Genomic DNA, 12,048 nt, shown 5'->3' with positions numbered 1-12,048 from the left:
CCATATTTGCTGTTTATCTAATCATCTGAACTACTGTATATACATATAGATAAGTCTAGAAATTTTAGTAAAAAAATTGACCCCAAAATCTTAGGTCAACTTATCCATGGGTCAATATAAATACTATACTTTAACTCTTATGAAAAAGAGAACCATCCCCAGGTGAAACACAAGAGTAAAATCAATCCTGGAAGCACTGACCTCTCTCTGCTCTCTCTTCCATCCAGCTTTTAGTGTGAGCCAAAATTGTTATGCCAGAATTTTGTATATTCTTTGTTATTGTTCTCCTTTCTTTTATCATTTAGATCCTTTGTTGCATGTCCCTAAGTTTTACCCTCGACTTAACCAAGGGTCATATCAAATCCATAATTTTGCTCCCAAAACCTGGTCAACTTATAGTCGAGTATACAGTATACGATAATTGAGATTAGAGTATTTGACTCTTATTTCATAGTCTCAACATAATAATATTTAAAATATGGCAGTAAACTCATCCCTCCACATTCACTAGGGTTAGGTGCACAGGACCCTAGTGAATGTGGAAAAACTGCAAATATATTGCGCCCTTCCCTTATGCGGGGATCTATCTCGAACATACACACATCCGTGTAAGGAAAATTCAGCGTATGGCTGAGCCCCATTGAAAACAGTGAGGCTCATGCCCATGGCACAATGTGGCACACAAACAATTGCCTTTTCCAGCTTTTATGATATCCTGAAAGCTGCATATGAAAAGTGCACTGTAACAAAAACACTGTATTTAAACCTGAGAGAACACCTCTCTGTGAATCTCTAGGTCCTCCAATGCAACTCTGGTCAATATCTGCCAGACATTGCACATAGAATTGCACTCGAGGAGTTCTCTAGGTCCTTCAGTGCAAGCTTTGGTTAAAGTTGAGCAAAGAGTTGCTCTGGAAGACCTAGATATTCCTAGAGAAAATGTATTCATAAAATCTGTGAATAATCAAATCCACAAATGTAAAAGCTACAAATGTGGAGGGATGAGCATACTTGATACACTTGTACCTAGATGTAATAACCTAGATGGCAGTGTGAGATTTTACTTTTGATGTTTTTCCAGACCAGTCTAGACACGGTAGCAGTATCAATAGCATTTACATTTCTGTACTGCTTCATACTGAACTAAACAGTCTCTAAGCAGTTTTCAATGTGTAAGCCAATTACCCTCATCAAGCTGGGTATTCATTTTACCGACCTACGAAAGGATGGAAGGTTGAGTTGACCTTGAAGCCCCTCAATGTTGTGATTGCTGTACAGGCATTTAACCACTGCACCACCAGGGCTCCTTGTAGTAATTATCTATTCAGTCTTCAAACTGGAACTTTTCCTGTTTGGAATCTGAACAGCAATTTTTCAATTATATCCCACAATAACTTTCTTCTTGCACCAATGCTTTGGGATAGTTCAGACTAAGAAGGGCTAGTTTCCATGATACAACAAGCCAGGGAGCTGTGGCAATCCTGTCTTATAGATAATGAGAGAAAGAATCCAGATATTTGTTTTAGGTGGGAGGGTCATAAAGCAGAGAAGAATTTGCATTTTAGCAACACTGATTTGTACTGTTACTTCTAATGCAAGCAATTTGTGCATGACAAGCGAGGATCCTCACACTCTCTTTGTTGCATGCTTTATCCTCACTCCAGGGATCAGCCCTCCAGTCTGTATACTTTATCCTTTATGTTACAGTGGCAAGCTTTAAATTTAAATCTGGTAGTAATGTAAATACAGGTTGACTCTCCCTTATCTGAAATGCTTGCGACCAGAAGTGTTTTGGATTTTGGATTTTTTTTGGATTTTGGAGTGTTTGCATATACATAATGAGATACCTTGAAGGTGGGACCCAAGTCTAAACATGACATTCATTTATATTTTGTAAACATGTAATAGACATAGCCTGAAGATAATTGCATACATAACATTTTTAATAATTTTGTGGATGAAACAAAGTTTGTGTACACTGAACCATCAGTAGGCAAAGGTGTCACTATCTCATCCACCATGTGGAAAATTTTAGATTTTGGAATTCCAGATAGGGTTACTCAACCTGTACATATATATTTGTATATGCATATGAATATTTCTTTGAGTTTTAGGCTTGGTTACATTTACAATAATGACTGTAAATTCAGCAGCTTTATGGCTGTAAAGATAGATTTGAGTATGTGTAGAAAATGGGTAGTAACAACTAAGTTGGAGGGTGACCTGGGTTGAATATTCAATAGTTAGACCATGGAGATTGGCCAAATCCTGTAATTATGTTGCTCTCTGTAATTAAGAAAAATTGATATATACAAATTTGTATTATATGTGTAATTTAGAACACAGTATGTATAACTCTAGACATCATCAACTAATCTTAATACGGTATGAACCATGTATCTGTGGAACCGCTACGCACAGTTTCATTACCCGTTTCCAAACATTTTTTCTCTCTCTAAAAATTTTCTAGGTCCTCCAACATGATTCTCTGCCATGCTTCTCTGATGGACAATGACAATGGAATCATGCTGGAGGACCTAGAAATACCTAGAAAGGTATTATCTCTAGGTCCTCCAGCACAACTGTATGGTCAACTTCCATTTAAAGTAATTCATTGCAGTAGGATTTGCTATTATCTGTGGTTTCATGTTTCTACAGTCTAGGAATGTATCCTCTGTGGATACATGGGTACTTAAAGTGGATTTAATCTTGCAAATACATTTCCTAGCATTCGTACCCTCTCTTATCCACAGATACTAATGCTGTGTTTTTTAGATTTTGAAGGGGCTGGTGCAATAATAACTTCAGCGAAACTATTACCTTGGGGGGATTCTTACTTGTTACAAGCAACTACAGTACTTAAAAGCCTATTTTACAGTATTCCTCATGCTTTACATACATTATTCAGAGATAGAGTGGGTGACAGAGAAATACAGCAATATGGCATTCTGATTCTTCCATAATTAAATTAAAAGATTGGATGTAGATAATTTGGCTACAAGTAGTGACATTTCCTCTCCCCCAGTGTCACCTGATAAGGGGCATGGCCAAAAAGGGCCCACTAACCCCTTCTCCTTCCCTGTAGTAAAGGTAGCTGTAGTGGCAGTCTATTCGCGACTAAGGAGCCTACTTGCCTCCCATGCAGGAGGAGGGTCCTACCGGGTGTCACATCTTCTTCCGTGTTACCCGATGCAGGCCGCACCACTGCACCCCCCAGTGATGCTACTGGCTACAAGAAACACAATTTGGTTGCAAGGGTTTAAAAGACACACTTGCATGTGACAGTAGTACTTTCTGTACTACATGAGGGTCAAAGTATTTGAGAAGCAATTAACATTTTGCAAAGGTAGGCAACTTAAAGAACAATACAGAGCATTGAAGTGAACAAAGAGTTTCCAGTGTTTCCTTTTTGGCTAGTACTGCATGGCTTGCTCTGATATATCAGTTGAGCATCACACACTGTGCAGATTAGCTAAAGCATGAAAGCCATTTCATTCCTTCTGATAATAAACTTGGTGGTACAATGTATGTTGCCAAAGCTGTGAAACAGAGGCACCATCTGACCAAGTCAGAGTTTCTACTTACAGTACGTAGGAGACTGCCCAGGTTTATACAAAAAAATTTCAGAAAGAAAAACAAAACAGTTCAATAAGCCAACCATTACGTTGTGCTTCAGGATCCATGGAATGTTGAAAATGCCATTTGGGAAGAAGAAAGATATGGGGGCAATTGGCGTGATTGAATCCTTAGTAATGTTAGTAGTATAGGATGTGTGCCTCATGTCATACACCCTTCCTCTGCTATGCTACACTCCTATATGGAATTCCTGTTGTGGGGGAGGTAGCTGTTCTAGTTTTCAAGCCAAATTGCACCTTTACTTCCTGAAATAAACTTGGGAGAGGGTAGTGTTGACACAGCTGGAAAAGAAATGGGTCCACTGAGAAACAAAATGGCAGAAACAAAGGCCCATTTTGATGGATTGAACATGCTTAGTGGGCTCCTGGACCATGGAATGTTGTGTCAATTGGAAAAGAAAACCAGAACAACCAAGGGAAGTGGAGAAAGGAGCCTGTGACTTCGCCTGCCTGAGTTCCCTTACTACGTATAGTTGTCAAGGGTCAGCCCTAGGCAGCAGGCAGAAGTCAACCTTGAGCCCCGGGAGCTTGTGGAGAATGCCAGTAGTTGGGTGTAAAGTGTAAAGGAGCAATCAGGAAGAAGAGTCAAAGGATCAAGGCAGATATCAGAGTTCAGAAGGATCTTGCTGACCAAACAAGGCTCAAGTAGCAATCCCTTTCAGGAAGTTCTGGTAGCTGGTCTGGGTGGCATTGGTCTATTGCTGAAGAGTATTCTACTTAGGAGTTGTCAACTGCTACAGTTCAGCATCTTATCACATAGGGCAGTTATAGATCCCAGCTCCTGTTAACAAGAATATCCAGGAAGGATTATCTGGAACTCCAAACAGCAACACCACTTTTAGGAGATGAGAGCACATTGCAACACAACAGGTCCCCCTTGATTTCTGCAAGAATATTTCATGTTTCCTGAATGGAGTTACAGTGGTTGGTTGTGACCACTAGATGATGCTCCTGCAACAAGGTATACTTTTCTATATGCACTCAGATGACACACACAGAAAGGAAGGTGGGAAACAGTTATTCACAAGTTGCTAGACAGGCATAAGATAGCCTGGTTGAAAGGAGAGAAGGCCCAGAACTATTTACTGTACAATTGTTAAAAATACAGGACCCCTGTTCCTTTTTCTGTCTGCTTCTCTAAAGGCCTATGTCTAATATATTTTAAACAGTCCAATTATTAGACACTGTAATATTCACTACATCATTAGGACAAAATCAAGCATCAAGGTGCAATTTCTATGCTCAGTGACCTTTTTCCAATCAGCATGATTGTGGCAATTACAGTCAGCTCTGTCTGAACTCACAAGTTATGTTTTCTGTGTAAAATGTTTATGTAACTAACAGCTTTTGTATAAGGGGGGAGGTGTACAATGTAGATCAGCCACTACTCAGGCCTGGTGAGAGTAAAATTGTCAGTAGAGGAGGAAGCAGCTGCTTCAGTAATTTCCATGCGTGAGTGAGAGAGAGTGACATCCGGATACAGTTAGAATATTTCTGGTGGAGTTTGGCATTAAAAAACAAAATTCCACAGAAGCACTTTTTAGCCAACAGCCTCAATGACTACCATCTATATTAATCTGATTCAGTGGCCCTAGTGTTACAGTTTCTAGCACAACACAGTTTTAAAAGAAAAAAAAAATTAAACACAAACCCACAGAGAATGACTCTTTAATCATGACAAAATGGAACCTCCATGTAGCAAAGCAGGGTATGTGTGAGCATCACACCTTGGTGACAGATAAGGAATGGCAGGTAGGATGGGGGACATGAGGGAAGTCCTTTCAGTCTATAATGCAAAATGTGTGACATGCGGTCCCCAGTCAACACCAGAGGCATGTGGTCCCCAGGGCTGGGAAGGCATTCCTGCTGTGTTGTGTAATGTAAGAAAAGTCTTCAGGCTGAAAGATAGGGGCAATTTGGGAAGAGTGACTCCACTTATAGAGCAGTCCTCCAAATGTTTTGGACTACATCATCCCAATCATCATGGCTATGAAGAGAGTTTACCATGAAGGAGCCTGAACTGTTGCACTTCTGTGCAGCATGTGTCAAGGGTGTGTGTGTGTGTGTGTGTAAAGTACATAGTCAAAATCTGATTTGCTTTGAAATGAACCATTATAAACAGGTTATGTTCTCCATTGAAAGCCCCCTTGGGAAAATTTCAGTTTTGAAATCTGGTTAAGAAATGCATTATGAACTAGTTGTTAATAATGAATAGTAGACATATGTATAAATACCTGGTCCTATAAAATAAATCTCATTTAAAATATCAACACTCCTTGCTCTGGCTTTGTGAGATTTATTGCAAATGTGCACAACTAACAACCTGATGTATTTGCTAATCCATAGCGCATGAAACAAGAGAGAGACCCTGTCAATATGTCTTCAGCTTACCTACCAAAATAAACTGTTTCCCCCAATAACATGTTGCACATTGCAATATTGCATATCATATATTCAGGGCCACACTGTTCTTTGTGGATTCAGTGAAAGGCTATTCTCAGGTAACATCATTCTGTGTACTGGAGAAGTGGACAAAGTGTGGGCTGCCTTCAGGATCCCCAGCATAGCCCCTTTCGACTCCCTCTCAGTTGGAAAAATGGCATAAAAAGACTTTTAAAAACTGGAAGTGACAATAGCTTCTGTTTGAAATAGAGCAGTGGTTCCCAACCTTCCTAATGCCGCGACCCTTTAATACAGTTCCTCATGTTGTGGTGACCCAAACCCATGAAATTATTTTTGTTGCTACTTCATAACTGTAATTAAATAGGTGTTTTCCAATGGTCTTAGGCGACCCCCTTGAAAGGGTCGATCGACCCCCAAAGGGGTCCCGACCCACAGGTTGGGAACCACTGAAATAGAGGCTATGCCAAGCCTAAAACAATCCAGTCACTGGCTTGGTTTTGGGATATAGAACTTGCCAGTTTTATGGCCAAATATTTATGAAATAGGAGAGCACTGAGCTTCGGAGAAATGAACAGATGTGGGTCTGCATAGTTCCTGAGGCAAGTGAAAATGGCCTCAGAATAATATTTTTAATGAGAATGAAAAGCCCTTGATGCTGGGATCCATGGGTCATACTTCAATTCCAGGTTTTGCACAATGAACTGCTGGATACACGGAAAACTTACAACCTGCCTTCATTGTGGTTTATTTTTTTTTCTCCTTTCTTTCTGTCTGTCACTTCCCAATTTCCTTCCTTTCTTTTAACCTCATCTCTGGTTAATTTTCAGCCTAAGTACATCCCTTACTGTAAAAGTTATGTCCCAAAATCTTATAGGACATCAACATGAAGTTTCTAAAATACTTTAAAGCACCCTTGTGTTTTAACACTCCAATTTCTCTCAACTGGTTTATCTCATGCTTTCAGCTTAGCTTCTTAAGAACACAGCAGAATCGTTGTTTGCTTAGGGAGTAAAGAGAGAAAGTGCATGCAGTAATGTGGCAAAGGATTTGTAATTATGAAACTTTCCTCTAAAATCCCCATACGTCACCTTTAGTAAGTAGATTCCACCCTCCCCTAAGTCCACGTCTCCAATTACAAGAGAAGAGGGCGGGGAAAAACTGAAGTTAATTCACTGAATGAGGAAGCCTTTACTACAGCAGGTGGAACGTGCACACTGGACGATATTTCTCTCTCTCTCTCTCTCTTTTTAGAGGACAGAAACCTTTTTTAAAAACACATTCCACTATAAAGGGTTTTTCTAATATGTAAAGAACAGCACTGAGAGGTTGAGCTTAAAAACAAAAACACCTAGAGAAATTATTAACTACCATTTGTGACGTCAGGGTTGATCTGATTAAAGGTTTGTTTTCTTGCTGGCGGAGGTGTGTTCTGTAGAGACTGGTTCTCTCTTCTTTTTTGTTTTTGTTTTTTTCCCCTTTGTGTTTTTGTTTTTTTAAGTTTCATTTTTGAACAGCAAACGGAGAACCGCTCGCATTGGTGCTGCTGCTCCAGCTGCGTGCGTGTGTGTTGTTAAAAGGATGGTGTTTCTCTAGCTGCCACGCACAAAACAACACATTTGACCATGAGGACTCTTCGCAGGTTGAAGTTCATGAGTTCGCCCAGCCTCAGTGATCTGGGCAAGAGAGAGCCAGCAGCCTTGGATGAGCGGGGGACACAACAGCGACGGGCCTGCTCCAACGCCACCTGGAATAGGTAAGACTTGGTCTCTTCCTTCTTCTCTCTCTTCTTCTCTCTCTCTTCTGGCCCTTCCCCTGACTCCTCACCAGGAATGTTCTCACCCTTGCCAACATGACTATGCTGTTCAATTCTGTAAAAGAAAATGCACTTGCATCCCTTAAAAAAAAGCACAACACAGTTTGGAGTCTGGTTTTGATTTTGTTTGGAAAATGCCTCCTAGCAAATCTGTATGCCTTCCCATTTCACTCACTGTGATATGAAATGGAAGATCTAGGGAACTCTTTCAATCTAGCTGTTTTTCTTGTCTCCTGTTTGATTTGCTCTTTGTGAAAGTTAACTGCACAGCTGTCCTCCCATACCCGAAAAGGAGATATAATGGAATGGCTTCCATTCATATTTCTGGATGATTATTAAAACTTTATACATTTTAAGTAAATTATTTAGCTATGTTTGTAACCGGAAAGAAATCCCAGCAATGAAGGAGAGAGGTTTCTTGAAAGAAAACAATTTCTGGAATTTCCTGTACCCTTAATCATTTTTTTCTGTTACTGATGTAAGGCTGTACATTTTTGTAAAATGAAAGAAACATGCAGACACTTTGGACCTAACTAAATGTCCTATATGCAAGCATGTACAATAAAACCTTAATAGATTTCTCTCCTTTTGTGTAAGAAAACATTTTAGGAGAAAACAACTTAGAGTGGAAAAGATTGAGGGACCTGCTTTTTATCATGGTTCTTTAAATCCTCTACTATCCCTTTTCTCTTAAAAAAGGGGGTTTATGACACATGCACATTTCACTTAACAGAGTTAGGGTCTTTCTTGGAAATAAACTTCATAGAGTTCAATAAGACCAGATTGTATCAGGGTATTTCCTCTCAATACAAGAATTCTGCCCCCAATGAATTTTTTCTGTAGTACCCAAATTTCTAGTATTCAAACAGCTACATTTATATACCGCTTCATACTGAACTAACAGTGTCTGAGCATGTGGCCATGTTCTAGAAGATTTTCTTCCTGACGTTTCGCCAGCATCTGTGGCTGGCATCTTCAGAGTGAGGCTGGCATCTGCAGAGAAATTCTCTGAAGATGCCAGCCACAGATGCTGGTGAAACGTCAGGAAGAAAATCTTCTAGAACATGCCACATAGTCCGAAAAACTCACAAAAAACTATGGACACCGGCCATGAAAGCTTTCGACTTCACAATGTCTAAGCAGTTTACAACTGTAAGCTAATCCAGTAATTTAGAACTATAGAAATTAAGAAACATTTCCTTTGGCAGAATTCTTATTTAGGAAGCACTACCCACATCCCCCTGCCTCCAGTAGCCACATTCCTGTAACATGGTTTTTAAGACTGCTGCCTAGATTGGCTTTAGATGTTTTAGGATGCAAAGGGAAACAGGAAGTGCTGGTGATTTCCTGGCATAGTCTTACATGTGACATGACCCTAGAGATGCTGTTAAAACTCCTTGTGAAACACAGTTGAATTCTACATGCCAGGGATAATATTTAGCTGGGTTGGTGTGGAGAGATTGCACATTTGGTCCAACTACCCAGCATTCAAAGAGGCTGCACATGGAGTGTTGTCAAAGCTAGCTTTTTCTTTCAGCCTTTGTACGTGAGGGCTATAACACATAGGTAAATCTGCATCAGTGCTCCTGGGTCTATTTCTGTCACTCCAGGCCTACATGAACTCTGTATCTGAGAGTACCTGGAAGCATACCACCTGTTCCTCCAGCCACAGCATTTCATGAACAGAAATGACTTGATCATAGAAGTTCATACATTGGGGATTTCCTGATTAGACTTTTGCTGTGTGCTGTACATGGAACTGCCCTTGAAAATGACTCCAAAACTGTAGCTAGTGCTAGGGAATTGACAGTAACATTGCATAGCAATCATAGAATACAAGTTTTAAAGGTATCAGACTGGCTTGAATTCATGGATTCACTGGTTTGAATTCATTTTAAGGATGAAATGGCTTGGGAACTGGATATTTGAAGGAGAACCTCTCCCTAAATAGGCTTGCTCAGGGAATGAGGTCTGTGAGAAGGACCCTCATTTGTGTCTTACTAGTGGGAGCAATGCATTTCCTGAGCATGCGTGAGAGGGAACTGAATTTAGACCCAAGGCTGCCACTTCCTCTTCCTTTGTGATTTACAGTTGGCCTGCCCCTTATGCAGGCTTTCCTTCCATGGACTTGAGCACACACGGAAGGCAAGCCCCAATAGAAACAATGGGGTGTGTGCCCATGGTGTGTGCACCATGGTGCACCGCAGGAGCACACCCTATTTATCCCTAATGGGGTTTGAGCATACACTCAATTCCCCTTACGCGAGAGGTCTGGAATGGATCCCCCACATAAGGGGCGGCCGACTATTTTTGTTATTATTATTGTTGCGTCATTATTATTATTACCTTCAAGTCATTTCTGGCTAATGACAACCTATCATGGGGTATCCTATTGCCTTCTTCTGAGGCTGAAAGAGTATGACTTGCCCAAGGTCACCCAGTAGGTTCCCGAGGCTGAAGGAATTCAAACCCTGGTCTCCCAGTCCAACACTCACACCACTCTTAGAGGCTTCCAACACTCCTGTGATGTAGTATATTGTGATCAAAACCTCATCATTTGGTTGGCTGGAAAAAGAAGCAGCAGCTTTTCCTCCCACTGGGCACCTAAAACTCTTGAAAGACTAGAGAGCAAAGCCACTTGTGAACGTTTCTTAATAAATTCATCAATTAAAATGTCCTTACATATTCTGTGGTACACCATGTAGGCATTTAAACTTATAATCTCTTTATGGGCTTGTGAGCTTAATAGCCAACCTTTCCCTTTTCTTTCTTCTTTTTTTTTAATGGCTGCAGGATCTGCTTTTTCTTTTGTGTTTGGTAAACTGCTATAGTGCAACATATGTTTACTGCTTTCCCTGTTTTGGTAAAAAGTGCCTAAAACTATGCCAGCTTGCATGGTACAAAGATGTCAACTTGATACCAGTTCATAAGATCCAACAGGATACAGTGTACCTGTGCACAGGTACTGAGATACCATGATATTATGAAGTGGGTAGGATTTAAACTGAAAATCATATTACAGCTAGCATCCCGTTGATTAGTCCTAAGTAGAGTAGAACCATAATTCAACACATAGGTAAATCCCATTGATTCAAATGGTCTGCTCTAGTGACGACAGAAACAGAACGGTTCCCAATTGGCAAAGGGGTGAAGCAAAGCTTCACACTTTCACTCTATTTATTCAACCTTATGCAGAAAATATAGTAGAAAAAGCAGGCCTAGACTCAGAGGATACTGTGGACAGCCAAAGAAGACAATTAAATGGGTTCTTGAAGAGATCAAGCCTGAACTGTTCCTGGAAGACAAGATGATCCAATTGAGGCTGTCGTATTTTAGCCACATCATGAGAAGACATGAATCATTAGAAAAGACAATGATGCTAGGAAAGAGAGCGAGTTGGAGAAAGAGAAGAAGACCACATAAGAGATGGATAAACTCAATCGGGGAGGCCAAGGGCTTGAGCCTGCAGGACCTGAGCAGAGAAGTTCAAGACAAGGAGTCTTGGAGATGCCTCATTCACAGAGACACTATGAGTCAAGGTCAAGGTTGAGGGCAGCTAACAACAACAACAAAAGTCAGGACTAACAACAGGATTGAAGCATACATCTACCCCTTTTACAGCCAAAGATAATACAGTGGGCCCTTGGTATCTGCTGAGGTTTGGTTCCTGGACCTCCCATGTATACCAAAATCTGTGGATGCTCAAGTTCAGTGATATATAATGAGAATTATATACAGTGGCCAAATCAAGGTTTGCTTTTTGGAATTTATATATTTTTGAAATATTTTCAAGCCATGGATAGTTGAATCAGTGGATAAAGAATCCATGGATATGGAGGACCAACTATATTTAAGAAATTTTGGTGCGTTACAGACGCGCCTAAAAGTACGTGCTGAGCACATACTAGGGTTAGAAAGGGGCGTCCCTTCTGGATGCCCCCAACCATAGTATGTGCTCAGCACATACAAAATGGCGGCGCCCGTTTTACACAGGGGCCGCCATGACAACGTCACCACCGTGCCGCCTCCAAACAAGGCGGCGCGGTGGTGACGTTGTCGTGCTGCACGATGGTGCCTAGAGCGCCCTTTCCGCGGCGTGAGAAGGAGCTCCAACACAGAGCTCCTTCTAGGGTTTGTGTCGCTGGGCTCAGCCTTTACATGGCTGCACCCAGCGACACAGAGGAGAAAGGGGCCGAG

General features: G+C 40.9%; 1 protein-coding gene across 5 annotated transcripts in view; it reads left to right on the top strand.

Annotated features, from left to right (window-relative positions):
* LOC121930729 (proline-rich protein 5-like) overlaps positions 1-12,048 on the top strand; it is a 181,528-nt gene that overhangs the window by 44,343 nt on the left and 125,137 nt on the right. For 2 of the 5 annotated variants that reach the window (XM_042467475.1, XM_042467472.1), the window contains exon 3: positions 7,537-7,791. In XM_042467475.1, the coding sequence (XP_042323409.1) occupies positions 7,661-7,791 (131 nt within the window). In that variant the 5' untranslated portion in view covers positions 7,537-7,660. Of the gene's footprint in view, positions 1-7,161; positions 7,792-12,048 lie in introns of those variants that run through there. The other 3 variants (XM_042467474.1, XM_042467473.1, XM_042467471.1) reach the window with 2 other exon arrangements.

This window comes from Sceloporus undulatus, chromosome 5 (assembly GCF_019175285.1).
Source record: "Sceloporus undulatus isolate JIND9_A2432 ecotype Alabama chromosome 5, SceUnd_v1.1, whole genome shotgun sequence".
NCBI lineage: Eukaryota > Metazoa > Chordata > Lepidosauria > Squamata > Phrynosomatidae > Sceloporus > Sceloporus undulatus.
The sequence above is the reverse complement of the archived record's forward strand: the minus strand, read 5'-3'. Positions and strand labels throughout refer to the sequence as shown.